Source organism: Sarcophilus harrisii, chromosome 4, assembly GCF_902635505.1.
Source record: "Sarcophilus harrisii chromosome 4, mSarHar1.11, whole genome shotgun sequence".
Lineage (NCBI taxonomy): Eukaryota > Metazoa > Chordata > Mammalia > Dasyuromorphia > Dasyuridae > Sarcophilus > Sarcophilus harrisii.
This window is the reverse complement of record NC_045429.1, coordinates 435869938-435896460: the sequence shown is the minus strand read 5'-3', so window position 1 is coordinate 435896460 and position 26523 is coordinate 435869938. Positions and strand designations below refer to the sequence as shown.

The window sequence follows — 26523 nt, the reverse complement described above, 5'->3', positions numbered from 1 at the left end:
GAGAGGGCAGTGAGGGTCAGCGCCCTAAGGGCTGCCAGACACCCTTTCTTTCTTGCCTGTGGCAGCTGGAGCTGGAAGGGACCTCGGAGGCCTTTGGGTCTGTCCCTTTGATTTACAGTGAACAGACTTGGATATCAAGTGGCTTGCCTGAGGTCACACAGGCTGTATCAGAGAGAGAATTTGAACTCGGATCCTTTTGATGAGTCAGTGTTCTTTCCACTGTATCGTGTGCTTCCCCCTCTTAGTTCTTAACCACACTGTAATGCTTGAACTTTCTTGGAAGAGGACCCCATATAGGGTGACTCAGTTATTCCAAATGTCAGTCCCATCAGAGTCTGGAATAATGGCAACCAGTTGAGGCCAAAATTAACTCTTCCTCAGTTTGGTTGCTCCTGTATCCCCTAATTCAGGTGACTCACAAAATGATTTGGGATTCCCAGCGACGAATAACTTCTGAACCTGGCGTCCAGGAGCTCCTACCTGACTTTTCTTTGTCATAATTTGCTCATTTGTAAAACGAGAGAGTTAGACTACATGGCATTTTAAGGTCGAACTCTAAATCTGTGATTCTATGATCTCAAGTCTTGGGTCTTGTATCCTTACTCTAAGTGACTCATCAAAAAAAAATGTAATCTCTGCATGTTACACCCATTTGGGTCCCCCTACCCACTGGATACCAGATCTGAAAGAAAAGGGTCAAAGGCATTGGGCATTTGGGCCGCTGTCTTCCCAAAATCTCCATCGCAAAATTCAGGATTTTCCTCTGGCCCCCCAACCTCCTAATCTTTGACTTGGAGCCCAGATCTTTAACTGACAGGAAACTTCTTTTAAGTTTTTTTTTGGATAACTCCATTTCAACATACTTGATTTCCTTTGTACTTTTATGTGTTTTATTTTATGCATTTAAAACTGTTATTCTGAGAAAAGTTGGGGGCCATGATGAGATTAAAGTCACCTTGATGCAGGGAATTATTCTCATCCCATAATAGCTTTTCAATTTCAGTACTCTTCTAATCCTGCTACTGTACTCTTTCCTTTCCAATCTATACTTCACAGATGCCAAAAGGGCTTCTTAATGCACAGAATTTATTACTCTCTTGCTGAAATATCTTTAGTTGCTCCCCATTGACAATCAAAGTACAGACTTGTTAACCTGATATTCAAAGCAGAAACCTATTTTTGCCATCTTTTCTAGGCACGTAATAATTCTTAGCTAAGTCGTATTATGTTTCGTCCCTCCCTCCCTTTCCTCTTTCCTTCCTTCTTCCTTCCCTTCCTCCCTCCTCTCCTTCCTTCCTCCCTTCTTTCCTCCCTTCCTTTCTCCCTTTCTCCCTCCTTTTCTCCCTCTCTCCCCCCCTCCCTTCAGATCTTTGACCCCGCAATACCACTTCTGGCCATATAAACCAAGAAGATCAATTATAAAAGGCAAGCTCTTTTATACAATAAAATATTTATAGCAGCACTTTTTGTGGTTGCAAAAGAACAAAAACCAAAACACCCCAACAAAATGGGTTGTTGTCATTCAGTCATTTGAGGTTTTCTCAGCAGAGACACTGGAGTGATTTACCATTTCCTTCTCTGGCTCATTTTACAGATGGGGAAACGGAGGCAAACAGGATAAAGTGACTTGTCCGGGGCAGAGAGCTAGTGTATGTCCGAGACCAGATTTCACTCAGGCCTTCCTGATTCCAACCTGTGCCTCCTGGCTGTGCCCAAACAAAATGGGTGCCCATCAATTAAAGAACTGCAGAATAAATTGGCATAGGAGTGTGAGACTATTGTTTAGAGTGACATGGGAATGATTATATGAAAGTGATACAAAGTGAACTGAACTAAGTCTAATAGATACAATGATAGAAATGATAGTGATGCTTAAAAAAAGTAGGATGCCAGTGAATTGTTATGAACTTGGTCCAGAGAAGCTAGTAAAGAAACATATTTTCTTCCCTGAGTAGAGGTGGGGACTGTGGATGTGGAATGCGCCATACACTCTCAGACAAGGCTGGTTGGCTTTGTTTTCTTACAAGACCCCTGAGAATGAGTTGTTTAGTGGGTCCCCCCCCCTTTTTTTTTTTAAAGAGCTGGTTCACTGTGGAGAGGGGAGTGAGACTATGGGAAAATGATTGCTGTATTTTAAAAAAGTCCTTAAAAATGGCAGGGAAATGTGGGCTATATTTTAGAAAAGTTTTTATTTTATCCAGAATGGGGAAAACATGGTGCTCAGTGGAGATAAACTTCAAAGGTGTTTCGGTGTGTACTTTGTTTCTGGGGGGTTGGGGTGCTGAAACCGGGAATTACTTTAGTCCTTCCTTTCCCCTTTCTGAAAGTGTTTTAGAATAATTCTCCCAGACGTAAAACTATCCAGTTTTGTTTCTGGTCTCACGGGGTGTGGTAGTAGCCCCATTTTACAGATTCTCATTCTAAACACTCGTAGGGAAGCTTGCCGGCCACTCGTCCAGGGTTAGCCATACACTGGGCAGTGATTGGACCGGACGGCTGCTAAGAGCGGCGGACCCGAGTCTGAATTTCCCTTCCGCCCCTTCCAACCAATGGGACGTCGGGGAATCACTTCACTTGTGTGAGCCTCCGGGTTCCGATCTGTGAAGTGAGGGGACTGTTCGGGCGCACTCCGGCCCGCTGGACCCTCCCGTCCCTTGCGGTCCCGAGCCCTGCGCGTGGGTAACTCCTTTGGGGAGCAACGAAGGAGGACGCGACAGCTGCTTCCCTTTTCTGTGGCGCTTTCAGCCCGAGTCTCCTTGGACTAGCGCGGTCCCTCCTCCCCGTGTGCCCTGGGCCAGAGGGGCCAGCCAGACCCCCCCCTCCCCCCAGTGCTTGGTGGGTCTCCTGCCTCTGTGGCAAAGGGCCCGCGGTGCCCGCTGCCCGGCGGGGGCGGGATTGCCCACCCAGAGGCGCCGCGACTCTCTCCTGAGCCAGACAGTTCACATGATTTCCTCCGTCCCGGGCGTGGGTCCGCCCTGCTCCTGGTCCGCCGCTTCCGCATGTGTGTGTGTGAGTGAGTGTGTACAGCTCCGTGCCCAGGGTCGGCAAGCCCGGGCCTGCAGCCGGGGGTCTCACTGCGGCGCTGCCGCCCTCTGGGACTGCACGGAGTCGTTCTCTGCCTCCACACGGGTCGCTTCCCCGGCTGGGACGGCCGGCGATGGTGACGTGGGCGCGCGCGTGTGTGTCCTGCCTGGGCTCACTTGTCTGTGCCCGTTCCCCGCCGGAGCCATCGGGCCGCGTGTGCCCCCGGCCGGGCCGGGACGCCCGCATTCCTTGCTATTTTTAGGGGCCGTATCAGAGCAGCTGTCAGGGAGTCGGGGGCGTCGGGAAGGACTGGCCCGTTCTCCTGCCCGGCCCCACCCCCAGGCCGCACTGCCCCTCCCTTCAGTGCTGCCCCCCGCACTCTCGCTCACCCAGAGCGCCGCTAGAGCCCTTGCCCTGCCCACCCTCCCCAACCAGGGGCCGCCGGGAGGGGCCGGGGGGGGGGGGCCAGGGGCGGGGCTGCAGCCGATGCTATTTTGAGCCTTTAACTGAGCAGACTGAGGAGATTCGGCTGCTCCGGGCAGGGCCATGCGGGTGAGTATTCTGTGGGGCCCCCACCCCCTTGGGCACCCCAGGCCCCTCCTTGCAAAGCTCGAGCCCCCTTGTCCAAAACTGAGCCTTTGAAAGCCTCTGAACCTAGAGCCTGTCCTGCCCCTGGTATCTCAAGTAGCAGCATGCCCACTGATGGCAGAGAGGCCGAGGTCTCCTACTCCCCGGGCCACGGAACAGGGGGCATCCCAGGAGCAGAAGGACTGGCCTAGGGCCTGATCTGGGAGCCCTCTGTGGCCTGTCTAATCCCCAACTGTTTGGGGGTGGAGGCAAAGGGGTGGAAGGGTCCCGGCTTTTTGAGAGTGGGGGGATTGGAGCTAAGAGATGGCCAGCTGAGCAATGGATTCTAGAAGCAGGAAGCCCCCGGGGCCAAAGCTTGCTTCTAATTATTAGTGATTGGGGCAGACTATTTAACTTCTCCAGACCTCAGTTTCCTCATCTAAACAGATAAGGAGGTTGGACTAACTGGTTCCGAGCTCCCTTCCTGGAGCTGTAATCCCCTAGGAAGGGGTTGAAGAGATGGGATGGGGCTGGGGGTGGGGAAACTGCCCTTAATGACCAGGGCCTCCTTTGTAATGGGAATGAGGCTTCTGAAGAGCCACCTTTTGAAAAAGGAGGTGCCCGAGTCTGAGGTGCCTTTCCTTAAGTCCCATTTAATTTTCTGCCCTACACAGACTGGCCCAAGAGGCTGGGGATTGAGAGGTGTGTTTGTGAGAGATGGCAAGGGGTGGGGGTGGGGGAGGAAGAGAGGAGAGCAGACAGAGAGAAACACAGAATTAGAGAGAGTGTGGGTGGGTGGGTGTGAGAGAGAGGGGAGGAGCAGACAAGTGGAAAGACATACACACAGAGAAAAGACAGAGAGAGACAGAGACAGAGGAAAAAGAGAGACAGAGAGAGAGGAAAAAGAGATATACATACACAGAGACAGAGAGAGACACAGAGAAAAAGACAGAGGGAGAGAGACACAGACACAGACAGATGCAGGCCCATATCCACAGAGAGGGAGCGGACCCTGCTGCTCTGGATGAGCTGGGCAGAGCCAGTGCTTGCAGACTGGGCCAGGGGCCTGTGGGGGGAGGGAGGGAGGGAGGGGACTCCAGCCCCAAGCACAGGCCTGGCCCCTCTCTCCGTGCAGTGGCAGCAGGAAGCTGGGCCAGCGCACCTGCTTCCGTGAGGCCGGGCCGCCGGCTGGCTGGTCGGGCCTCTGCTGTGTTGGGTTGCTCAGGGGGTGGGGGGCGGGGTGGGCCCTGTGAAGGGAGTACTGTTCTGCCGGGAGAGTCGGCGCCAAGTCCTGTCCCCCTTCCCTTCCCGGCCCTCTCTGAGAACAGAGTGCTCCCCTTCAGGTGTCAGGCCAAGGGGCAGCTGCCTCTGAACCCCCACCTTAGGGTTAGCTGCCTTCCCTTGACCTGACAGTTGATGAAACCCAATGAACCGTCCCAGAGAGCTGAGGCAAACCAAGAAGCTGGTAGCCTCCCTGGAGCCCTAGAACCTGCCCTAGAACCTGCCCAGAGCGCCCTGCTCTCCCCAAAGTCTCCACTGTCTCTGGAAAAGCAGACAGACAACCAAGTCCAGTTGCCTTGTACCGCAAGATACCCAGAAGCCCCTGCAGAGTGAGCTTGCCCCCTTGGCCAGAGCAGGGCTTCCCCTCAGGGGGATGAGCAGTGGGCAGCAGTTGCCCTGGGGAGATACCCTGCTGCGCCCTGACTCCCAGTTAGGATGAGGCGGATACTCTTCCCTGGGCTCTGTGGCTCAGGCTGCTCAACTGGGCAGCAGGAAGTCAGAGAGGAATTGGGCCCCCTGCCTTCCTGCACAGAAGATGGGGGGATGCCCAGTGAAGCTAACACTTTGGTGACTGGTTGTCTGGCTTTCCCCATGAGGGATATAGAGGTCCCTCAGATCCCAGGAGGCACCAGAACGGATCCGGAGCCATTCAGCAGAGCTGGATAGGCTGTCTGGTGTCAGGAACGACCCTTCAGGGGACCCCTGTATAGGTGCTATAATGTAAGAGCATGGAAGAAAGCGGGCACTACCAGCCATTTCACAGTAAAGGTCTGGAATCACTGGAGGAAGGAAAACAGTTTTTACTGTAAGGAAAAACCTTTAGACATCTTCCAAGTAATGGTTTTTCCATATTGGCCCATTTATAAGTGGGCTCCACAGTAAGCAGGTAGGAAAATTTAACATAGCCTTGTGAATTTGTACCAATTGAGGAAGAACAAAATGAGCAAAAGCAGGAAAACACTGTATGCAGTGACAACTGTGCTGTAAAAACAAAAGGCCTTGAAAGACTTAGCAACTCTGACTGACTCAATGACCCATCAAGGGACTCAAGATGAAGCATTTCACCCGCTTCTCTATAGAAACCTGACCCACTCAGACCCCAGATTCAGACTTTTGTTGGATGTGGCCAATGAGAAAATGTGTTTGGTTGGACTCTAAATCTTTGTAACTGATTGCTTTTCTTGTTTTCTCACTAGAGGATGAGGGCAGGTGGGAGGGAAAGGAGGCAGATCTTTTAAAAAAAATTTTTTTGAAATAATTTATATCATATATTATATCATATTATTTATAACAACTATTCAATATAATTTATATATAAAAACTTCTATATAATTTATGTTTATATATAACATAACTATTCCATATCATTTATGTTTCTATTTGATATAATTTATATGTAAACATTTCATTTGTATACAAATTATGTAGAAGAATAATATATAGTATTAAAATATAAATAAAATATATCATATGTGAATTATATAGATTTATATTTATATGTGATATATATAAACTGAATATATTTATATGTGATATATATAGGATATAACATGAATTTTTAAAAAGTCATCAGTAAAGTGAATAGGACAGCAAATTTGGAGCCAAAAAGACCTGAGTTGAATCCTACCTTAGACGTTAACTGTGTGACCCTAGGCAAGTCACTTGTTTTTGCTACACCTTAGTTTCCTTATCTGTAAAAATGGGGGGGTTTGATCTTAGGTAGCCTCCATGATATCGTCTGGCTCTAAATCTACAATCCTATAATTTTATAACTACCAATTCAGTAAAAGGACTTTAAAAAAAAAAAAAAGGTTTTTTAACTCAAAATTTTAACTGTCATTTCTTTGTCTTAAATCCTAGACTTTTCACTGGGTGGAATCTCTTCTGCCTGCCTCTTTCTAGGTGCCAGTTTTGTGCAGAGGGAGTTGAACATGCCCAGGGCAGAGTGACTATGGATAATCCAACCCCCTGCTCATAGGTTGCCCGGAAAGATTTTTGTTTCTGTTTTCATACCTCCAGTACTTAGCCTGGTGTTTGCAGGTCAGGGCTGTGATCTCATTGGTGAAGGGAAACTCCCATATAATGTGTCCCATCATCTTCTCTGCTATTTAAAGTTGCTGAGTTGCTCAGAGCTCAGAGGGTAAATGACCTGCGGGTCACACATAAGATGTGGATTTGAACCCCAGGCTCCTTGATTCTGAGGCTAGCTCCCTATACATGACACCAAAGTAAGTGCTCGTTGAATTTGTGCTGGGGAAGCGAGAGAGGGGGAGGGAGGGAGAGAAGAAAGGGGGAGGGGAGAAAGGGGGAAAGAGAGAGGGGAAGGGGAGAAAGACAAGAGGTGGGGAAAAGGGGGGCGAGAGAGAGAAGAAGGAGAGGTGGAGGAAGGAGAGAGGGAGGAAGGGGGAGAGAGAGAAGGGGGAAAAAAGGAAAAGAGAGGAGAGAAAAGGGAAGAGGGGGGGAAAGAGAAAGGGAGAAGGGAGAGAGCGGGGGGAAAAGAGAGAGAGGGAGGAAGGAGAGAGGGGGAAGGGAGAGAGAGGGGGGAAGGGAAGGAGAAGGGGGGGAAGGGAGAGAGAGGGAGGAAGGAGAGAGGAGAGAAGGGAGAGACAGAGAGGTGAAGGCAGAGAGAGAAAGGGAGAAGGAGATTAGCCAGAGACAAAGACAGAAAAACAGAGGGACAGATGGACAGAGATAGAGAGATAGACCAAGAGAAAGAGGCGGACAGACACATACACACATGCAGCTGCTGGTATTGTTCATTTGCTAACATGGGTCTCCTTCCCTTTTTGAGTGCAGGCAGCTTTTGGTTTCTTGTTGAGTAATGTTGACCCAGAGGCTAAGAGGCGCAATGGGAGGCAAACTTGAGCCCGTTTTTGAAACCAGCTTCCTGGCCCACTGGGGAATGGACTGCCTAGGGAGGTAATGGGCAGCTCCTCCTTGGAGGTCCGGATAACCTTCCATTAAGAGCTGTTTCAATGGAAATTCAAGTAGGTTTTGGACTAAACGGCCTCTGTAGTCCTTTCCGGCCCCCAAATTCTGTCACGGAATGACAATTCTACAATAGTAGAAGGAGCTAGAGATAGAGGACAAAGATAGCTACATTTGGAATCCCCGGTTGTGGGTTCAAATTAGGATTGCTGCATGTTGCTAACTGTGATTTCACAGAATGTATCCTTCGGCCTCAGTTTTCTTATCTCTAGAATGAGGAAGCTGGGCGAGATGGCCACTGGCCCCCACCCTCAGGCCCCCAGCTATAAATCATAGATTTATTTAAAAATATAAAAGTCATATGTCATTTTGTCTCATTGGGCTTCTCTTTAAAATGAAGGCATTCCCGCTCTAGTTGGAAGTTTTAGTCTCGGCTCTGACACTTAGTACCTGGCTGACGGGGCTGTGTCACTTAATTTTGCTGAGCCTCAGTTTCCCCCTCTGCAAATTGAGAATAATATTTGTACTGGCTATTCCACGGGATGTGGTGAAGAGAGAGCCCAGTCAATTCTGCTGTAAAGCACATTTTGAGGATTTTTTTCCCTAACGTGAATGATGAGCGAGGGAACATTTTGAACCTATCTTGGATTTGAGTTTGCTTCTTTGAGATTTATTCCGTGAGGAACATCAAGAAAACTGGCCCGTTTCACAGGAACTCACAAGATGCCCACTTCCAAAAGTCAGTCAAAGGGCCATTTTTATTGTACTGTCTTCTGGTCCAGTGGGAGCTGTGGGTGGAGGAAGGCGGCATCTCCCTTAGCCTTCAGGCCTTGACTTGCCCATCGGCCACGGGCAGAAGGACCAGCAGCAGACTTGGCCACTATTGTATTTACCTATTTCTTAGCCATTTAACCAACACATATAAGTTGGTGTTCCTATTGTTATTGGAATCCTGTCTCTCTCTCTCTCTCTCTCTCTCTCTCTCTCTCTTTTTTTTTTTTTGGTAGCACTGGTAGTGTTTGAATATCGTGCCCCTAACCCCATTTCCTGCATGAGCTTTGTGGTTTTCGTTGCAAGATTTTGCAGAGTGAGGTGCTTTTTGGGAATGGGTATGTCACTTTATAGCAAAACTGACTGTACCTTGTAAATCTTGGGAAGCTACTGAAGATATATGGACATGGACATGGAATCAGGAAGTCTTAAGATTCAAATCTAGCTTCAGTTTGCTTACTAGCAATGATGCTGGGCAACCACCAGCAAACATCTATTTATTTAGTCATTTATTTATTTGTTTGTTTGTTTGAATGAATGAATGAATAAGCATTCATTCATTCATTTATTGATTTTCTGAGGCAATTGGGATTAAGTGACTTGCCCAGGTTCACACAGCCAGTTAAGTGTCGGAGGCCAGATTTGAACTCAGAGCTGGTGCTCTATCCACTGCACCATCTAGCTGCCCTAAGTAAACATTTATTAAGCACCTACTATATGCCTATCTAAGTGCTAAGGATACAAGAAGAAGCAGGAACTTACAGTCTAATGGAGGAGGAAGACAACTTGCAAACAAAAATATAAAAAGCAAGCTCTATAAAAGATAAATAAGAAATAAGACAGACATAAGAGTTAAGTGGGTTTAGGGAAGGTTGCCTGTGTGAGAGGGACTTAAAGCAAGCCAGGGAAGGCCATAGGCAGCGATGAGGAGGGAGAATATTCCAGATATTCAGGAGATGGAGGGTCTTGTTGACAGAACAGCCAGGAAGCCCAGTCACTGCCCCAAAGAGTACTTGTTGGGGAGTAAGGTGTGAGAAGAGTGAAAAGGTCAGGGGGGGCTGGGTTAGGAAGGGCTCTAAATGCCAAACGGAGCATGTTGTATTTGATACTAGAGATGGTAGGGGGCCCCTGGAGCTTATTGAGTAGGGGGTGACATAGTTGGAAAATTCATTTTAGTAATTGAATGGAGAATGTAGGGCAAGACTTGGCAGGCAGATCTCCAGTGGGCTGTTGCACTAGTCCAGATGCGAGGGGATGAGGTTCACACCAGAGTAGTGGCAGTATCAAAGTCCCTTAATTTTCCTGAGCCTCAGTTTCCCCACATGTTGAGCTAGATGATCTCTAAGGTCCCTCCCACTCTATGATGCAGTGACCTTTTTGGGTAAGATTAGAGGATTAGGCTAAATGTCCTCTAAAGTCCCTCCCGGTCTGTGACGCTGTGACCTGTCTGGGTCTCAGGTTCCTCATCTGTAAAAAGGAGAGTGGAGGTAAGGTCGCTCCCAGCCCTATGAGCCCCTCCTCTGTGACTGGAAGAGAAGCCCCCGGTCTCGGTGAAGAGGATTGCCGCCTCTTCCCCTCCATGAGTCGGGCGGCTGCTGCTGCCCCAGCCAGGTGTGCCCCTGCCAGTGACATCTGGGGCTTGTTTCTTGGACTTTGCCATCCCCTGCTATTCTTTTTCTGTTTCTGACTTTGTTGCCCACAGCAGCCACCCCAGCAGGGCCCAGCCTCCAGGACAACCGCCGCCTCCTAAACCCGGACACCCCTGAGTCCCGCCATCCCCTCCATTTCCTCCCTTCCTCTCTGGTCCCGGGGAGCGCGCATCTCCCGGCCATCTCCATGCCAGCAGGGCCATGGCCTTTTCTTCGAGATTTGCCTTCTGGGAACAAAAGGGAAGTCTTGTTTAACCCATCTGGTGTCTGTCCCCCCGGTCTGTGTGCTTGTGTGGGTTCAGCTGGCAAGGGGTGGGCGTGGAAGGCTGGCATGGGACTCTGCTCCTGAGCCCTGGGCTCCTGCTGGCAGGCCGTGCCCCTCACCCGCCCACCCCTGGGGGACGCCTAACACTCCGGGCCTTTTGCTTCCTCGAGAGCTCCCCGAGTTTGTGCCCCTGCTGCTGCCACTGCAGGGGAGTGGGTGGCAGAGGGAGGGACTGATGTGGCTGTAAGCTCAGGTTACCTCTGGGGCCTCTGGGACTGCAGCTCCCCAGGCCCTCACTCAGCTCCTTGAGAGAGAAGGCACCGGCCCGGCTAACACAGAGCAGGGGAGGAGCCGGACCTGGCGGGCAGCCTGGGTCTGAGGGTGACTAAGCTGCCCGAATGGAGCATGCCTTTGTGAGCACTCACAGCTTCAGGATGGGTCTATGACCCAATACCAGAGTCCTTGGCGGGGAGCCGGGCCCCGGGGAGTGAGTCAGTCCGGAGCTAAATCCAGAGACTGAGCTGTGATCCCAAGGCACTCTGGGAGAGACAGGAGGACCTCCCACTCCCCGGCTGGGTTCGGTTCTTTGGGGCAGGGGGTTTTGGAGCTGCCTGGAGGGAGGATTGAGCCAGTTAAGGACTTTGGGACTGGAAGCCAGGTGGTCTCTGGGCCTGAGCTTACAGCGACTTCTATTCATGTATGTCTGTGCTGGGAGTGAGGGGCAGGGGCTGCATTAACTGCCCTTTTGTCCTGTGTGCGGGCAAATAACGCATGTTGTGAGCTTGGAGTGTGGGGCAGGGGGTCTCGTGGGAGTGAGCAGGGGCAGCGTCGGGGAGCAGGGACAGGGAGGCAGAGCCTTGGATCTGTTGGACGGCCGCCTCCCTTCCTCTCCTCTTCCCTCCTCGCCAGTCCTGTGATCTATCCCCATTTGAAACTAGTCGGTTTTCCTTTAAAAATCATTCTGTTCTCCGGGCCTAGGGAAATGTGGCCTTCCTTTGAAGCTTCATGTGAACTTTGCAAGCAGCTACAGAGAGAGTCGTGACTTGTACTTTTAAGAGCAGCAGGGGTTAACGTGCTGGCCTGGGGACTCTGGGCGGCCCCAGGAGGGGGAGGGCACAGAGCTGGCTGGTACCCTGAGCCGGTCCTATTGTCCTTTGCTTAAATTAGCCTGAATCCCTGGTTTAAAAAGCCCAGATTTCTCCCCCAAGAGATGATGGTTAAGGTCATCCTAGAATCTCTTCCACATTCCCTTTCTCTTCTTGATCAATCCCTTCTTTCACAGAGAGATGTCAGCCCCTTGGCCTCCTTTCTTATGCCCTTGCTCCCCTTCTCCCCAAAGAAAGACATTATTTTAGGGGTATGTGCTTTCCAACTGGCAGAGAGATGAGATGGGGGTGGCTGATTTAGGGCTGATCAGAACTGATCATGTGATACTTTGGAGGGGGAGAGAAGTTTCTCCCCAATTCTTATTGGGATCAGGATCAGAAAAATGGGAGGGAAGTCTTATTTCCCAAGAGAGGAGAGACATGAGTTTATTTAGGTGGGAGAAGGAAGAGGATAGGAAGCTGGGGGAAGGAGATTTCAGAGCTCAAAGCCAGGCTGCTTTGTGTCTATTCTGATTTCAGTCTTGAAGCTAAAAAGTAAGGACCCTCCCGGGCGGCCACATTTCCTGCCATCTCCCCCTAACCCTCACCCCCAGTCATCCTGCACACTTTATGTCCTCGGTGCTAACCCTTCTAACCTCGGCCAGATATTAATGCCTGCCTCGGGCCTCCGCTCCTTTCCATAGCTGCATGGTTGACAATTTTGTGGGTTTGAGGTTGGAAACCAGTGGGGAAAAACATCTGGCCTACCCAACGTGGCCCTTGGCCATGATTTCCCACCTCCGGCCAGAGTTGGGGGGAGAAGGCTCCGTCCGAGCTGAGCTGCCTTTTCCAGGAGATGAACAAGCTCTGTATCTCTCCAGAATGAGACGGGCGGCCTCCTGGGAAAGGGCCATTTACATTTTCCCCATAGAGTTCTACTGACTCTGGGGTCTACAACACAGCAGAAATAACACTGCCCTGCTATCACTTCCTCCTGCTCAGTGACTGAATCCCCGCGTTGGGGCAAGAGGTGGAGATATTGGGAGAGGACGGCTACTTTCCTCTCACCCAGGGGCAGTGCCAGTGGCTAAGTGACCGCGTTATTCAAAGTGGGTTACCCCTGACCCACAGTATTACTCGTCCCACAGGGGCTTGCTCCAGCTGGTTGAACCCGGCTTGCCACTTAAAAGAATGTGTGGCAATAGCTCGGAGGAATGGAGAGAGTGCTGGCTGGATTTGGAATTAGGAAGGCTTGGGTTCAAAATGTGACTCATATCCCCAGTGGGTGATTCATAATCTCTGTGTACCTCAGTTTCCTCACCTGTAAAAGGTGAAAATTCAGTGATGTCCAGCTCTAAATGTCCTAGGGTTTCTCACCCTATGGAAGACCCCCTTTATTTTGAAACTGCCAGAACTGGAAATTTCTAACCACCATGGGACTCCTGCCCACGGTCCCAGTGACAGGGAGAGCTCAGAGCTCCATCCTGCGAGGAGAGTGGGTGCTTCCCACTCTTAGCTCAGAACTCAGCCCAGGTCCATCGGTGACCCTGCCCTTTTTGCTCCCTTAGGTTAAAGATGAGGACAAGATTATTCTAAAGGCGAGTCCTCTTGGAAAAGAAGAGAGGACTGTAAGTGATGTGTGTGTGTGTGTGTGTGTGTGTGTGTGTGTGTGTGTGTCTGAGGGGGTCACAGAGGGTCCCCTGAACTAGCTTCAGGGGAGAGCCACAGATTGTCCAGGGGCTTCTGAGTGCCTTTCCTGAATCCAGGGATAGGTCAGGAAGTCAGACTGGTCAGAGAGCTGCTTCAGCAGGACTGAAAAAAGACAGTTTTTCCCTGGGGGGATCCTCTCTCTGGCTTCCAGCCCTCCCACTACAAGCCCGGCTTGGCTGGAGTTGGGGAGCGCACTGAGGAAGTCCAGAGAAGGGCCTTCTCCGGCCCGTGCTAGGAAGAGGCGGGCTGGGGGGTGGGCAGCCAGGGACTCCATGCAGCTGCTGCTGTTCTTCCCAGAGCCTGATCAGCGGCCCTGCTATGGAGACCTTGAAGCAGCTTTGTGCTCCCTCCTCCCCTCCCACTTCCTGCAGTAATATGGTGGCAGAGGGGGAGATGGGGGAATAGCTCCACAGGGAGATGAACTGAGGCTAGAGATGGGGGGCCGGGAGGAATCATCCTTCAGGGCCCAAGAAGATGAGCCTTCTCTCTCCCTCCCGCCCCCATCCCATAATTCCCTAGACAAGGGATGGGGTTGAGTTTGGAAGAGAAAATGTGCCCCTTCTGACTAAGCATCTTTGTAAATGAGGGCTTCAAGCTCCAATCTGGGAACTCTGTCTGCCTCTGAGCCCCCAGATCATGGCTTCTCAGGGAAGCCCTCCTGGTTGGGGCTGGTGCTTCCCCCCCAGGCACCAGGACTCTCCAGGGTAGGGAGGATGGATCCGTTGTGATGGGTCTGCTTTACCGCAGGCTTACTGCTGGCCAGCACTCAGGAGAGGCAGCGTCAGCAGGCTGGGGGTGAGGATGAGGGGGATGAGCTTTGCCATCAACTTGAGTGGTTAACCCCTTGAAGGCCGGAGCCGGCTCTGTCCCCCCACTTCCCTGCCTCTCGGGCCCAGGGAGCCCATGATGCGGGAAGTCTCTGATGGAAGGGAGGAGCTCTGGAGAGCCAAGCCAGAAATCAAGCAGAGAAAGGCACTTAATGGGCTCCTTGGACTGTCGGGCCAAGGGGCGGTGTCTGGGAGCTAGCAGGCAAGCAGGAGAGAGCTGGGCGAGGGCCCTGGCTGGTCTGGGAGCGAGAAGGCACTCCCCAGGCCTTTCCCTGCCCGGGCACCGAGGTATGGACAGGGCTGGGGTTTGAGCTGGGCCTGGCGGGCTGGCGCAGCGCGGGGTGGGGTTGGTGCTCCTCTGTCCTTGGTGCCCATGCAGGACTGGGCAGGAGAACAGGGCTGGGGAGAGGGAGAGAGCTCGGGGAGTTAGGATGAAGATAGGCAGGATGGCAGAATGTGGACAAGGCCTTGGGAAGAATGAGTCCCGAGTCGGCTGGGATTTCTTGCACCAAAACCTTTAGATAGATGTGGATTTGGGGGGCAAATGTGCTCTGACTAGGAGTGTGTGTGTGTGTGTGTCCCCAGGACCCGTTGGATGTGGGAAGTGAGGGTGGGGGTGATGATGGGTCAGGGTCTCCTCACTTTCCCTTTGGGTGTGACGGGGCTGTTGCCTGCGGGCTTGTATCTGATGTGCCTCCTCCCATGTTTGTGGCTGTAGTTAGAGGGTACCACGAAGGACAGAGCCTCCCCACTCAGGAGCCCAGTGCCCGAGGAGACCTGCCAGAGACCCAGTAGCCCTGCCAGTGTATTGAATGGTGACACCTCTGTGCCTTCCATGAATGGCCTGGGGACCACCTCGCCTGAGCCCCAAGTGGAGGAGTCTCAGGGAGTCTCCTGCAAACGGGTGGCAAAAGCTGTGAGAAAGGTGGTGAACAAGGTGCTCCCTGGGGAGGAGCCTGGAGCTGCCAAGGAGCCTCCAGCCAAAAGTGTCAAGCCTCCTGAACTCCCTGCCTATGGCAAAAAGGGGGGCAAGGTCCCTCAGGTCCCTCCCGCCCCCCCGCCTCCTCCCCTCCACTCAAAGCCTGAAGCCAAGAAGGAGCCGGCCAAGGATGAGATCTCCGTGGGCCTTCGGAGCCTGATGTCTCGGGGCAAGGGCAAAGAACATAAGCCACGGAATCGGCCAGCCTCAGAGAAGGCGGGGGAGAAGTCCACGGCCCAGAAAGGGGATCCAGCCAAGAAGCCAGACTCCCCAGCAGAGCCCGGCTCTGTGAAAAAGCCGTGCTCCCCAACTCCGCCAAAGGAGGAACCAGATAAGGTCCCGGATGTTGTCCCCAACCCTGACCGCACTCCAGCTGAACTTCCCCAGGTGCCAGCCCCTGGCGTCCAGCAGGAAGAACTGCCCGGGCCGCCAGCCCCCAGCGTTCAGCAGGAAGAACTGCCCGGGCCGCCAGCCCCCAGCGTCCAGCAGGAGGTACTGCTGTCCTTGTCCGGTGTGTCATTAACCCTTCGTGCCCGTGGCACCTGCACTACCCTAAATCTCCATTGCCTGCCACATCCCAGTGCATGCTTGAGAAGGCCGGGGGCAGGGGGCTGGGGACCCTTTTGGGGCCAGTAACCTGGGAAACTCAGCTTCCTGGATACTACTCAGCTTGGCCACAGAGTCTTGTTTGGGCCATGCAATGTCCCTGCCACCCTCTGCCCTCCTGGAAAGAGAGCCCACAGGCACTGTGCCTGTGGAAGCTCCGTAGGCAAAACTGTTATCCATGGGCCACTTGGCCCAGACGGGCTCTTACTAACTCCCAATTAACACAGTGTTTGAGCAAAATCGAGGAACATGGATTGGGGTGTAGGGAGGGAGGCTCTGGTGGGGTATCAGGGTGGGAAAGAGTCCTTTCATTGATTTCAGAGCTAGATGGGGAACAATGTTTTCTGGCTTCTTTCCTTATTGGCATTTCCACTCCCTCCCCCCTAATTTTTTGGGGTGTATGTGCAGCATGACATAGGAATATCTGGGTTTCCAAACCCACCTCAGTCATCTAAGTGTTCAGTGCCTCATTTTCCTCATCTGGAAAGGCCTCTCAGGCTCCTTCCAGCTCTAAGCCTGTGCTCCTTTGATTGATTGTATTCCTTCTCGCCCTCCCTTCCTCCCGCCCCATTCCCATAGACTTGCTAGAAGGCGTCACTGAGTGTACAGGGGATGGAGTTGGGGGTCACATTTCCCGCTGAGCTGTTTTGGGGGCTGCTTGTTTGGGTTTCATTTCTCCAGATCAGTACAGCCCAGCCGCCCTGTCTCTCCCTCCCTGCCGGCCGGAGTCCCTGGGGCTCCCAGGGCACAGTCCTGTCCTCCACGGGCTGTGTGCCCTAAGGGACATAGGGAGAAGGGCTTGGTTCCGATTCTGCTTCACACATTCACTAGCTCTGTCGCCCTGGGCCTTAGTTTTCCTCGTCTGTAAAATGAGAGTTGGACTAGCTCCTCACAAAGACCCTGCGAGGAAGGTGCAAATATTCTCCCCATTTTGCAGATAAGGAAAGTGAGGCTGGGATTGGTGAAGTGACCCACAGCTAGTAAGGGTTGAAATTCGGGCTTGCTCCTAAATCCACCTTCCCGTGGATCACACAAGGAGGTGAAATACGGAGAATGCTTTGCAAACCTCAATGTCCAGAAAAATGCGAGTTACTCTTATCTCTTGGTGTTAGGAATTCTGGGGGGTCTCCAAGACCTCTTCCGTGTCCGGATTGTGCCCCTTCTCGCCCCTGCGCGGGTCCTTGGATCCCCCGCCCCGTGATGTTCTCGTGGTGGCAGGAGCTGGTTCCCGGGGCTCCCACCGTGGGGTTCCCCCAGCGCTTGCTGCCCGGCCCTTGAGACCCGGCAGAAGGCGAGTCCTCCCTCCCAGGGGTGCGACTAACGCTGTTTCACCTTTAGGCAGGACCCGCCTCGGAAGCCCGGCCCACCCCCGGAGAGGAGGCTCACGAGCGACTCGAGAGGATCTTCATGGCTTCTGTAATTCCTTCTGTACTTTGGGGGGTCACCTTGCGCCCCCGTCACTCCCGCAGTGGGTGGGCTGGGCGTGAGGTCACGGGGCGGGTGTGTCTGGGAGGGAGGGCTTGTGTGGCCGGTGTCCACAGGACCCGAGGGTCTGTCTCCTCGGCACCCCGGGGTTGGGAGAAGCCCCCGGCCGGTCCCCCTCTCACCCCCTGGAGTTTGAAGCAGGCCCTTGTCCTGCTTCTGTCCCCAGGGAGCGGGCAGCAGAGTCTGGCCCGTTACCGACTGATAAACATGCCGAAAAGGCTTCTGGGAGACCCAAAGAGAGGCAACAACTCCATCCTTGCCCGGAGGAGCTCGCGCTCTAAGGGCAAAGGGCGCCCGCCAATAACCGCGCGTATATAAAATAAGGGCGGGCCCGGTGGGCGTGGCCAGGAGGGACGGCGGGGGGGGGGGCGAGGGTGGCAGCGGGGGTGACGGGGCGGGGGCGGCTCTGCAGGAGGGGAGGCGCGGGGCAGGGGCTCTGAGCCCGGGGGCTGCGGGGGCTCCCGCCCTTCCCCGCATCGGGAGGCCCCGCTCCCGGGAGGTCTCGGACAAAGCCCCTCTGGCCTTCAGGTTCCTCACCTGTAAGATCAGTGAGTGAGCGACTAGGCAGGGTCTGGGACTTCTCTCATTCCTTGAGCGGGCCCAGGGGGCGCCCGAGGGTTCTGGGTTAGGCCTCCGGGTTTGGGGCTGAGGACCTTCCTCGGGCCACTGGGGGCTGGGGGGAGGAGGCGGCCGCCGCCCTTCAGGCTCGGCGCCCAAGTGCCCGGGGGCGGGGGAGGGGCCGGCCCTGGGGTCCGGTGGCGCCTGCGTGCTTCCATGGGAGCCAACCCGCCGGGACACGGGGCTGCCTCCCCATCATAACTCAGTCCGGAGGGTCTTGTGCTGGAGCTCCCGGGCTGTCCGCTGCGTGTCCCAAGGCCCCCTTGGCGGACAGTGCCCGGGCCTGGTCCCGCGGAAAGACAAGGCTGGATCTCCTCCAGCTCTGACCCTCTCTCGCCCTATGACCTATGACCTTTACCCCTCCGAGCCCCAGGCCGCCGTCCGTTCCGCTTGTATTTCACTCTTCTCCTTTCCCCCTCTCTCCTTTTCTTCCTTTGCCGCTGTTCAGCTGGACCCTGAGGCCGTCTCCGCTGCCCAGAACCAGGTAGGGAGCCCCTGCCCTCAGGGCCCTCCGCTTCCACCGCCCGCCCGATGCCCCCGGTCTGCACCTGGGCTGGTGTCTGTGCTCGGGCTTCGTGCTGGAGTGTAAGGCCGCGTGCCCCTGCCCCGCCCCCCTGTCCCTCTGGGCCCCCAGGAGGGGGAAGGGCCTCCCAGGCGCGCACCCTGGTCTCTGCGGCGGGGCTGACGGCGCGCGGGGAGCCGGGGGCGCGCGGGGAGCCGGGGGCGCGCGGGGAGCCGGGGGCGCGCCGGGAGCCGGGCGTAGGGGCTGTGGGTGACGGCTCTGCCGCGCCGGGCTTCAGGGCCGCAGGTTTATCGCCTCCGGAGGCCCGCCGCAGCTGCCCCCGCGCCCCCGGGACTCTGCGCCCCCTAGTGTGAAGGGAGGGAAGGGGACGTCCATGCGCCCGCTCTGCCCGAGCAGGAGATGTTCTCTGTCCCCATCTGGTGGCCGATGAGGGGAACTGCGGCTCAGAGCCCGCTGGTGCCCTTCTCCCAGGCAACTAAAGCGAATTCACAGTCCCCGCCCCCGAGTGGCTGCACTTCCGCCTGTCAGGGATGGAGATCAGGAACTCCTGTAATCGGGTACCTTCCACCTGGCCTGCTGGTGGCGCGGCGGCGCCTCTCCGGGAGAAAAGGACGCGCGCTCAGGGCGGCTTCCTGCCTCCGGAGATGCAGTTATCAGGTGGCCCTTCTGGCGCCCCGCCTGCCGCCGGGTGCTTGGGGTCTTCCTGTCTCCGTTTCCTTTTTGTCAAATGCAGGGCTGGCCTCGGGGCGCAGAGCTTTTCCAGCCTTGACTCTGCGATCTTAGGAGGGAATTTCGGAACGACTTCTCTGGCGATTTTTTGGGAACCACAGTGACACTTTATCGACTGTTCTATTAATCTCCAACACCCTGAACTTATATAATAATATGTTATATTAACATAAATAAGAAATACTTTAAATAAACCCCTTGCAGCAAAAGTTAAAAAAAGCCCAGCGGCAGATAACCCATACGTGCTTATCTATATAAACGCCATTTATACCCTGGCTTTGCAAGCGCAGTGATCAGGGACATCGATTTACTTGAATTGGCCAATGTTGAGATATGAAAGTCCAACTTTTCTTTTTTTTTATTTTTTATTATTATATTTTTTATAATTTTTTTTATTATTAAGGCTTTTTTTATTATTAAGGCTTTTTTATTATTAAGGCTTTTTTATTATTAAGGCTTTTTTTATTATTAAGGCTTTTTTATTATTAAGGCTTTTTTATTATTAAGGCTTTTTTTATTATTAAGGCTTTTTCTTTTCAGAATATGTGCATGGAGGATTTTCAGCCTTCACCCTCGCATAACCTTGTTCCAAATTTTTTCCTCCCTATCCCCCACCTTCTCCCCTATAGGGCAAGTAATTCAATATATGTTAAACACGGGCGGTTCTTCCAGACATATTTCCATAATTATCGTACTGCACAAGAAATATTCTTTCTGATGCTTCTTAATGTACCCCATGGTCTATTAGGGAGCTTTGTAGCTGCCCCAGGGACCCATAGCCCATATTTTGGGGACCTCTGCCCTGACACGTGTTCATTATAGTCTTAGAATGCCAGAGCTGCAGGGGACCGCAGAGGTCTCATTCCTGCCATTTTTTCCAGTTCTCCTTTTTGTTATTGACTCATTTATGACTCTTTATGAGCCCATTTGGAATTTTCTTGGCAAAGATACTGGAGGGGTTTGCCATTCCTTCTCCAGCTCATTTTACAGATGAGGAAACTGAGGCAAACAGGGTTAAGGGACTTGGTCAGAGTCACCCAGCTAAAAGTGTCAGAGGTCAGGTTTGAACTCAGGAAGATGAGTCTTCCTAGCTCTCACCTCCCTCCTGTCACCTCTGCCTTTCCCTATGATGGTCATAACTGGGAGCAGGCCCCGGGGACAGAAATCATAACCTGATGCTCCTGGGCAAGAGCTATTATCTGCCCATCCATATATTGCAAAGGGACTCGCCCTGGGGAGCCCCAGGGGACAGGGATGAGCCTATTCTCTTTCAAAACTAAAGCATGGTTTGATTTTCCATCTCCCAGCTGGCTCTCCCCCATCCCCAACTCACCTGTCCAGGTGTCTGTTTCTGGGAGTGAAGGATTAACGCTTTCTTCCAACCTTTCCTTCCTTCTTTCTCGCTGGCTGCTGCCCTGGGCCTCAACCCCCTGCATTGCTGGCTCAGGTTTGGCAGCCCAAGGCCCGGCACTGTCTGCTGGGATGTGTATCCACTCTGTGGGTCCCCTTCACTCCCTCCCGCCCATGTCTGTGCTCTGGCATGCCAGTGTTGACCCTGTTCGATGCAGTATAATGCTCTGTCGTTTCTCCGGTCATTCCTCCCTCATACCTGGGCGTGTTGGTATGTCCCCATTTGTGTCTCCCTTGGCATCTTGGTGGGAGAGGGCCCGCCTCTGACGGGGAAGCCCTGTGGGCAGCGGCACAAACGCTTGGCTGCTCTCCTCCAGCCTTGGCTGTAAGAGCTCCAGAGTTCTGGGGATGAAGGGATGGGGGCCACGAGCTGTCAGCGCCCACCCTTTGTAGGGTGGTACCCGAGAATGCACGTATCTCCTTGGCGTGGTATGGGAAGGACTGTTCCTTTTACCTGAGACTGGGCACGGATGCATTCCCTGCTCAGTTCCCAGGGTCCGGGCTGGAGAAGTCACTTTTCATCTTTTTTTTTCTTGGGTCAGAAGTCTGGGAGCTGATGACCCAACAGACTGAGTAAGGAGAAAAAAATGGAGGTAGAAGGACAGTCTGAATTTTCCATTGTCCTCACCTTGCATGGGATCTCTGCTCTCCCCACTTCCCATTTATTTTTTTTAAGATTCTGGAACTAGTTGGCCATCTTGGAGCCATTCCTGTTGTCCTTCCTCCAGCCCACTTTTGGTTCTGTCTTATTTTGTTGTGTCTCTTTCTGGTCCTCCAGGACCTGTTCCCTCTCCTTCCCTGCCCCTCTCTCCATGTGCTCTCCTCTTTGTCTAATTCCTTTTCCATTTTCTCTTCCTGAACCCAGAGACCTAAATCTGACTCTGTTCTTGCTCCCCCCAAACAGGCCAAGACAGAGGAGCAGATTGCCGCTGAGGAAGCCTGGCACGAGACGGAGAAGGTTTGGCTGGTCCATCAAGATGGCTTCTCTCTTGGTGAGTCTTTGGAAAAAGGGAGATTGGGCTGCAGAATCTTTGACTTATCTGCAGTTTCTTTCTCCTACTAATCCCTTTTTAATCTCCCAGTGTTTTCTTCCTTCACTTCTATTCCTATCAAATGTTGATAAAAGTCTCAAAATTCTATGGGTTGGGTTTTTTTTTTTTTTCATTTTTGATTTATGCTCCATCCCATCAAGTTACCCTCCCATTGATCTTTTTCCCCTTCCCCCCCTAAACTTCTTGAATGAAGAGTCTGTGTTGGTTGCCTCCATCTACTTTATTTCTGCAAACTGGTTTCCATCATCATCATTATATAGGAACTACTCTCCCAGAGGTCCCCTGTCATTTCCTATTTGCCAAATCCAGGTCTCTTTTCTCATCCTGTATCCTTTGTGGTTTCTGTGTAACATTGAACTGTCAACTTCTTTGATGTATTTTCCGTCATCCTTTGACTTCTATGATCTTGCTGACATCTTCCCTTTCTTATTTCCCAGTGTCCCTTCTTTCATTCTCTTCTTTAATGCAGAGTTCCTCTGGATTCTCTCCCTTGTCTCTCTTTGTGTCTATCAGCCCCCACTCCCTTGGTGAGCCATTCAGGCTCCTGGTTTCATGGGCTGATGACTCTCAGATCTGTGTGTAGCCTCAGGGTTTCCCCTAAGCTCTAGGTTTTGCTTTCCTAACCGAGCACTGTATCTTTGCAGCTGAATGTCCAAGCTGAAGATATCCAAACCAGAATATGTTCATTGATGCTTGTAGATTAATGGATTGAGTGATCTCTTTTATGATCTTCAGTTTTTCATTGATCACATGTTTCTCGGTTGTCCTTTGGGTGAATCTCAACAGAATCCTTCTATTTAAATATTTTGATAATAGAATTTCAATATAATTGGTTCCTTTTGTAGTCCTGTGTTCTTTGTTTTTTTTTTTTTTTTAAAAGCTATTCTTCTGAAAAGAGGTCCATAGGCTTTTCCTGGACCCCCAAAGGGGTTCAGGATACAAAAAGAGTTGCAGATCCCTGGGGCTAGCCAATAGCATATTGTTTCTTTTTTTTTTTTTTAGTCATGATTTTAAGTCATAAACACATATAAATATTTGACTATACAAAGAAACAAATGCATTTTATGTAAAACTATAAAGTTGGGGTATGTACAGTTTTTTTTTAAGTTTATATTATGTCTTACACGTTAGTAACAGAGAGATAGCGAGGTATAGTAGCCAGAGTTGGCTTCAGAACCAGAAAGATCTGGGCTGAGTCTTGCCTCTGAAACAAACTGACTCCATGACCTGGGAAAATCACATAACCTCACAGACAATTCTCTAAGGCTATAAATTATAGGAGACAATTTAGGTGGCTGCTAATTGGCACAGTGGATAGAACAATGGGCTTAGAATCAGGAAGACTCATCTTCCTAAGCTGAAATCTGGCATCAGACATTTAGTAGCTGTGTGACCCTGGGCAAGTCACAGTTGTGTTTGCCTCAGTTTCCTCATCTGTAAAATGAGTTGGAAAAGGAAGTGGCAACAACTCCAGTGTCTTTGCCCTCCCCCCAAAAAAAAACCCAATGGGATCATAAAGAATCGGACATGACAGATAATACAGCAATACAAATTATACTTACAGTGCTGTTCTGCACTGGGAAGTTCCTCATCGCATTGAAATTACCCATTCCCTAGGATTAAAATTGACCTCTTTGTGTATCCTTCTAAACTTCTTGGACATAAGGCATTTTTCATCCATTGGGCTTTCCCCATATAGATGGTTGGGCCAAACTTTGAATGGTTATAAATCTCCTCCAGGAGGTGCCATAGCTTGATGCAATCAACACAAACTGACTCCATGACCCTGGGCAAGTCACATAACCTCCCAACCATAGCTGGCCTTGGTGTGATCCACACAAAAATCCTTGGCGTATAAGAACACCTGAAGGACCTCACCATGTTTAGGAAACTCCTCTTTGCCCTTTAGCAGGGGCCCTGTCTCTTTGGAGCTGTCCAATGTAGCAGTCTCTGTTTCAGCATCTTTAAAGGAACCTGTGTATGATCCTAACATTTGCATGACAAGCATCTTTGAGAAGAAGATTCTCCCAAGGTAGCATTCAGGGCCACCAAATCAAATGACAGACAATTGGCACAATGGGAGGTGATATTCTCTGTATCTTTCTGTCAATTCTATGACTGTCAAGATGTGTTCTCCTAGAGAATAATGTTTGTGGAGACCTCCTTTTTCAGAAATGGCCGATGATGGGTTTTAGATGACTACTTGGTTGTTGCAAGCAGGGGCTTTTATTATTTTTCTGGTGGAAAAGATCCGTGAAGCTAGTGGGAGTTAGTGATAATGGCACAAAAAAAAAAAAAAAAAGGGAGAGGGAAGAAAAAAGAATCATTAATGAGTCATTAAAAAGACAAACACAAAGAACAGAAGGAAGTTCAGAAGGGGACAGAGATAAGCGGGGCAATGTTGAAACTATAATGTTAAATTTAAAAAAAAAATTAAAAAAGACCAAATCCAGCCTTCAACAAGCTATATTTAGTGGAGATTTATAGTTTCTTGTGCTGTTCTTTTCTGATCTTCTTTGTATGATAACACTGAAAAGAATATCGGTTTTAGAATCTGAGGACTCATTCAGATTTCATGTTGCTTACCCATTATGTGACCTTTGACAAAATCACTTAACCTCCTTGGGCCTCGGTTTCCTAAAGTGGAAATTAAGGGAGTTGGACTAGATGGTGTAAATGGTTCCTCTGCCTCTAAAATTACGAGTCTATAGGTCACTTCTTGGGTCTCAGTTTCCTTCCTTATCTGTAAAAATACAAGAGAGGCAGGCCTGCTAATAGATGACTATAGTTCCTGCTGTTTGAGAGGCTATTGGTGGTAGATATTTTGAGTTCAGAAGTTTTGAGCTTTGTTGTCATTCAGTTGTTTTCAGTTCTGTCTGACTCTTCATGACCCCATATGGGATTTTCTTGGCAAAAATACTGGAGTGGTTTGCCATTTCCTTCTTCAGCTCATTATACAGATAAACAAACTGAGGCAGAGTTAAGTGACTTGCCCAGGATCACACAGCCTATAAGTGTTTGAGGTTGGATTTGAACTCAGGTCTGTCTCCAAGCTCAGTGTTTTATCCAATGCACCACTGTAGGAATAAAGTCAGTGGAGTGTCCAAACTAAGTTTGGCACCAAGATGGAAGAAAGACCAGATCTTTTTAGTTAGTGAAATTTTCACTGATTTTTTTTCTCTATCAATCAAGATTAGAATTTGATACTTGGGTGACTGGGACCCTTCCTGTCTTTCAGTGAGTAGAAAGGATTTATTTGCTTTTCATAATCTTTTTGTGCCTTTTTGGTTGTTTTCCCCTTCTAGATCTATGATCCTACGCTCATGCTTGTTGGTGTTTGTTAAGTTCATAATGATAAAGAAAATCATAGTGAAAATTTGCCTGTTCCCTTCTCAAATCTTCATCCAGTAGAACACACACACACACACACACACACACACACACGCACAGTCCTATTCATCAAGGATATTTGTGTGTGTGTATGTGTGTGTGTGTGTGTGTGTGCGCGTGCGCACATGCCCAGGTTTTTCCTATTAAAGATTCTGAAGATACGGGAAAGCAAGCACTCAACAACAGGAGGATTGCTTGACTTCACCGTGGCGCATTACTGTAATGGAATACGATAATGCAATTAAGACCAACAAGTTTGAGGAACATAAAAAATCCTGAAAGATCTTAATGAAATAATGCCAGGCCAAGAAAGCTGAAATGTGCCAGCAAAGCACACACGGAAGAAGGAAAGAGAATGAGAAGGAATGGGCACACCCAGAATCCTGATGGGTTCTTGGAGAGAGTCACTGAAAGGGACTTAGGCTATTTTAGGCACTGAAATTAATTAACTTAAATGTAAATTATTACAAAGCCATTTTAATTAGTTGTATTGATGTGTAATATTAAGTTCATAATCCCCTCCTCCCCCTTTTTAAAGAGAGTCGGCCTGTGGATCGATAGTCACATTTTAAAATTGTCTTTTTTGGTACTAAAAATGTCTGGGTTTGTTTGTAAGTATTCGGTCACCTCCTTGCCTTGAGAATCCTGTCATTGGTCCCTTTGGTGTTCTTCCAGCGTGGGCTCCTCTATAGCCTTAGGCTGGTCCAGCTGCTGCTTCTCCTAATTTGGTTTTCTTTAGTTTTATGGTACAGACAGTTGCCATTTTAATTTCCCTAAAGGACATATTTTTAAATCTGACAAAGTGGTACTGGAAAGGCATCATAGATAAAGAGCCAGAAAAGCCTTGAGTTCAAGTTCTGCTTTGGAAACACAGACTTTGTGACTCTCAGGACAAGTCGAGTGACCTCTCAATATTCCCAGAACACTCTTCTGTGACAGCCTGCCATTGGTAGAGAGAGTTTCCTGCTGTGGGAGTTCCCCTATAGCAGTGAAGTTCTAGATTCCATCCTAAATCCTAATCCTTAGGTTCTGTCATTTGTACAGATGCTCAGATCACATCACTGTACTCCTCAAACAGTTTCAGTGGCTCCCCATTGCCCGAATCCAAGCCCAAAGCCTTAGCTAGGCATTAAAGACCTTCTGCGTCCGATGCAATTTCAGGAGACCTTTCTAGCTTTCTCCTGCTTCCCTCTGAGGGACGCTTATTTCAGCCAAACCGATCTGCTAGCCACCTCCTGAGTAGGAGACAGTGTGGTATAGTAGATGGAGTCAGGAGTTCAAATCCTGCCTTAGACATTTACTATGACCCTGGACAAGTCACTTCACTCCACCTCAGTTTGGTCACCTGCGTGGGGATGGGTTTGAAACCTTTACAAGTTTCCTTCTGCCTCCAAGTCTGTTGTCCAATGTGCCTTCTTGGGTCTCCGTGGGTTTCCTCATCTGTTAACTGACAAGGTCTCTAGGAAATCCCTTCCGGCGCTAACCCTATGATCCTGCCCCCTGCATTTCACCTCCCATGCTTTTTCCCTGGTGCAGGTGGAGAGCGTTCCCTTTCTCTGTCTCTTCCTGTGTAATGGCTCAGGTGTCTTTGTGAACTTTTATTATAACTGCTGGGAAATGTGTC

General features: G+C 50.8%; 1 protein-coding gene across 1 annotated transcript in view; it reads left to right on the top strand.

Annotated features, from left to right (window-relative positions):
- MYO18A (myosin XVIIIA) overlaps positions 1-26523 on the top strand; it is a 135305-nt gene that overhangs the window by 45486 nt on the left and 63296 nt on the right. Inside the window, exons 3-7 of the mRNA XM_031968735.1 lie at positions 13139-13198; positions 14826-15578; positions 17031-17108; positions 18244-18279; positions 21362-21449. Of these exons, the coding sequence (XP_031824595.1) occupies positions 13139-13198; positions 14826-15578; positions 17031-17108; positions 18244-18279; positions 21362-21449 (1015 nt within the window). The remainder of the gene's footprint in view (positions 1-13138; positions 13199-14825; positions 15579-17030; positions 17109-18243; positions 18280-21361; positions 21450-26523) is intronic.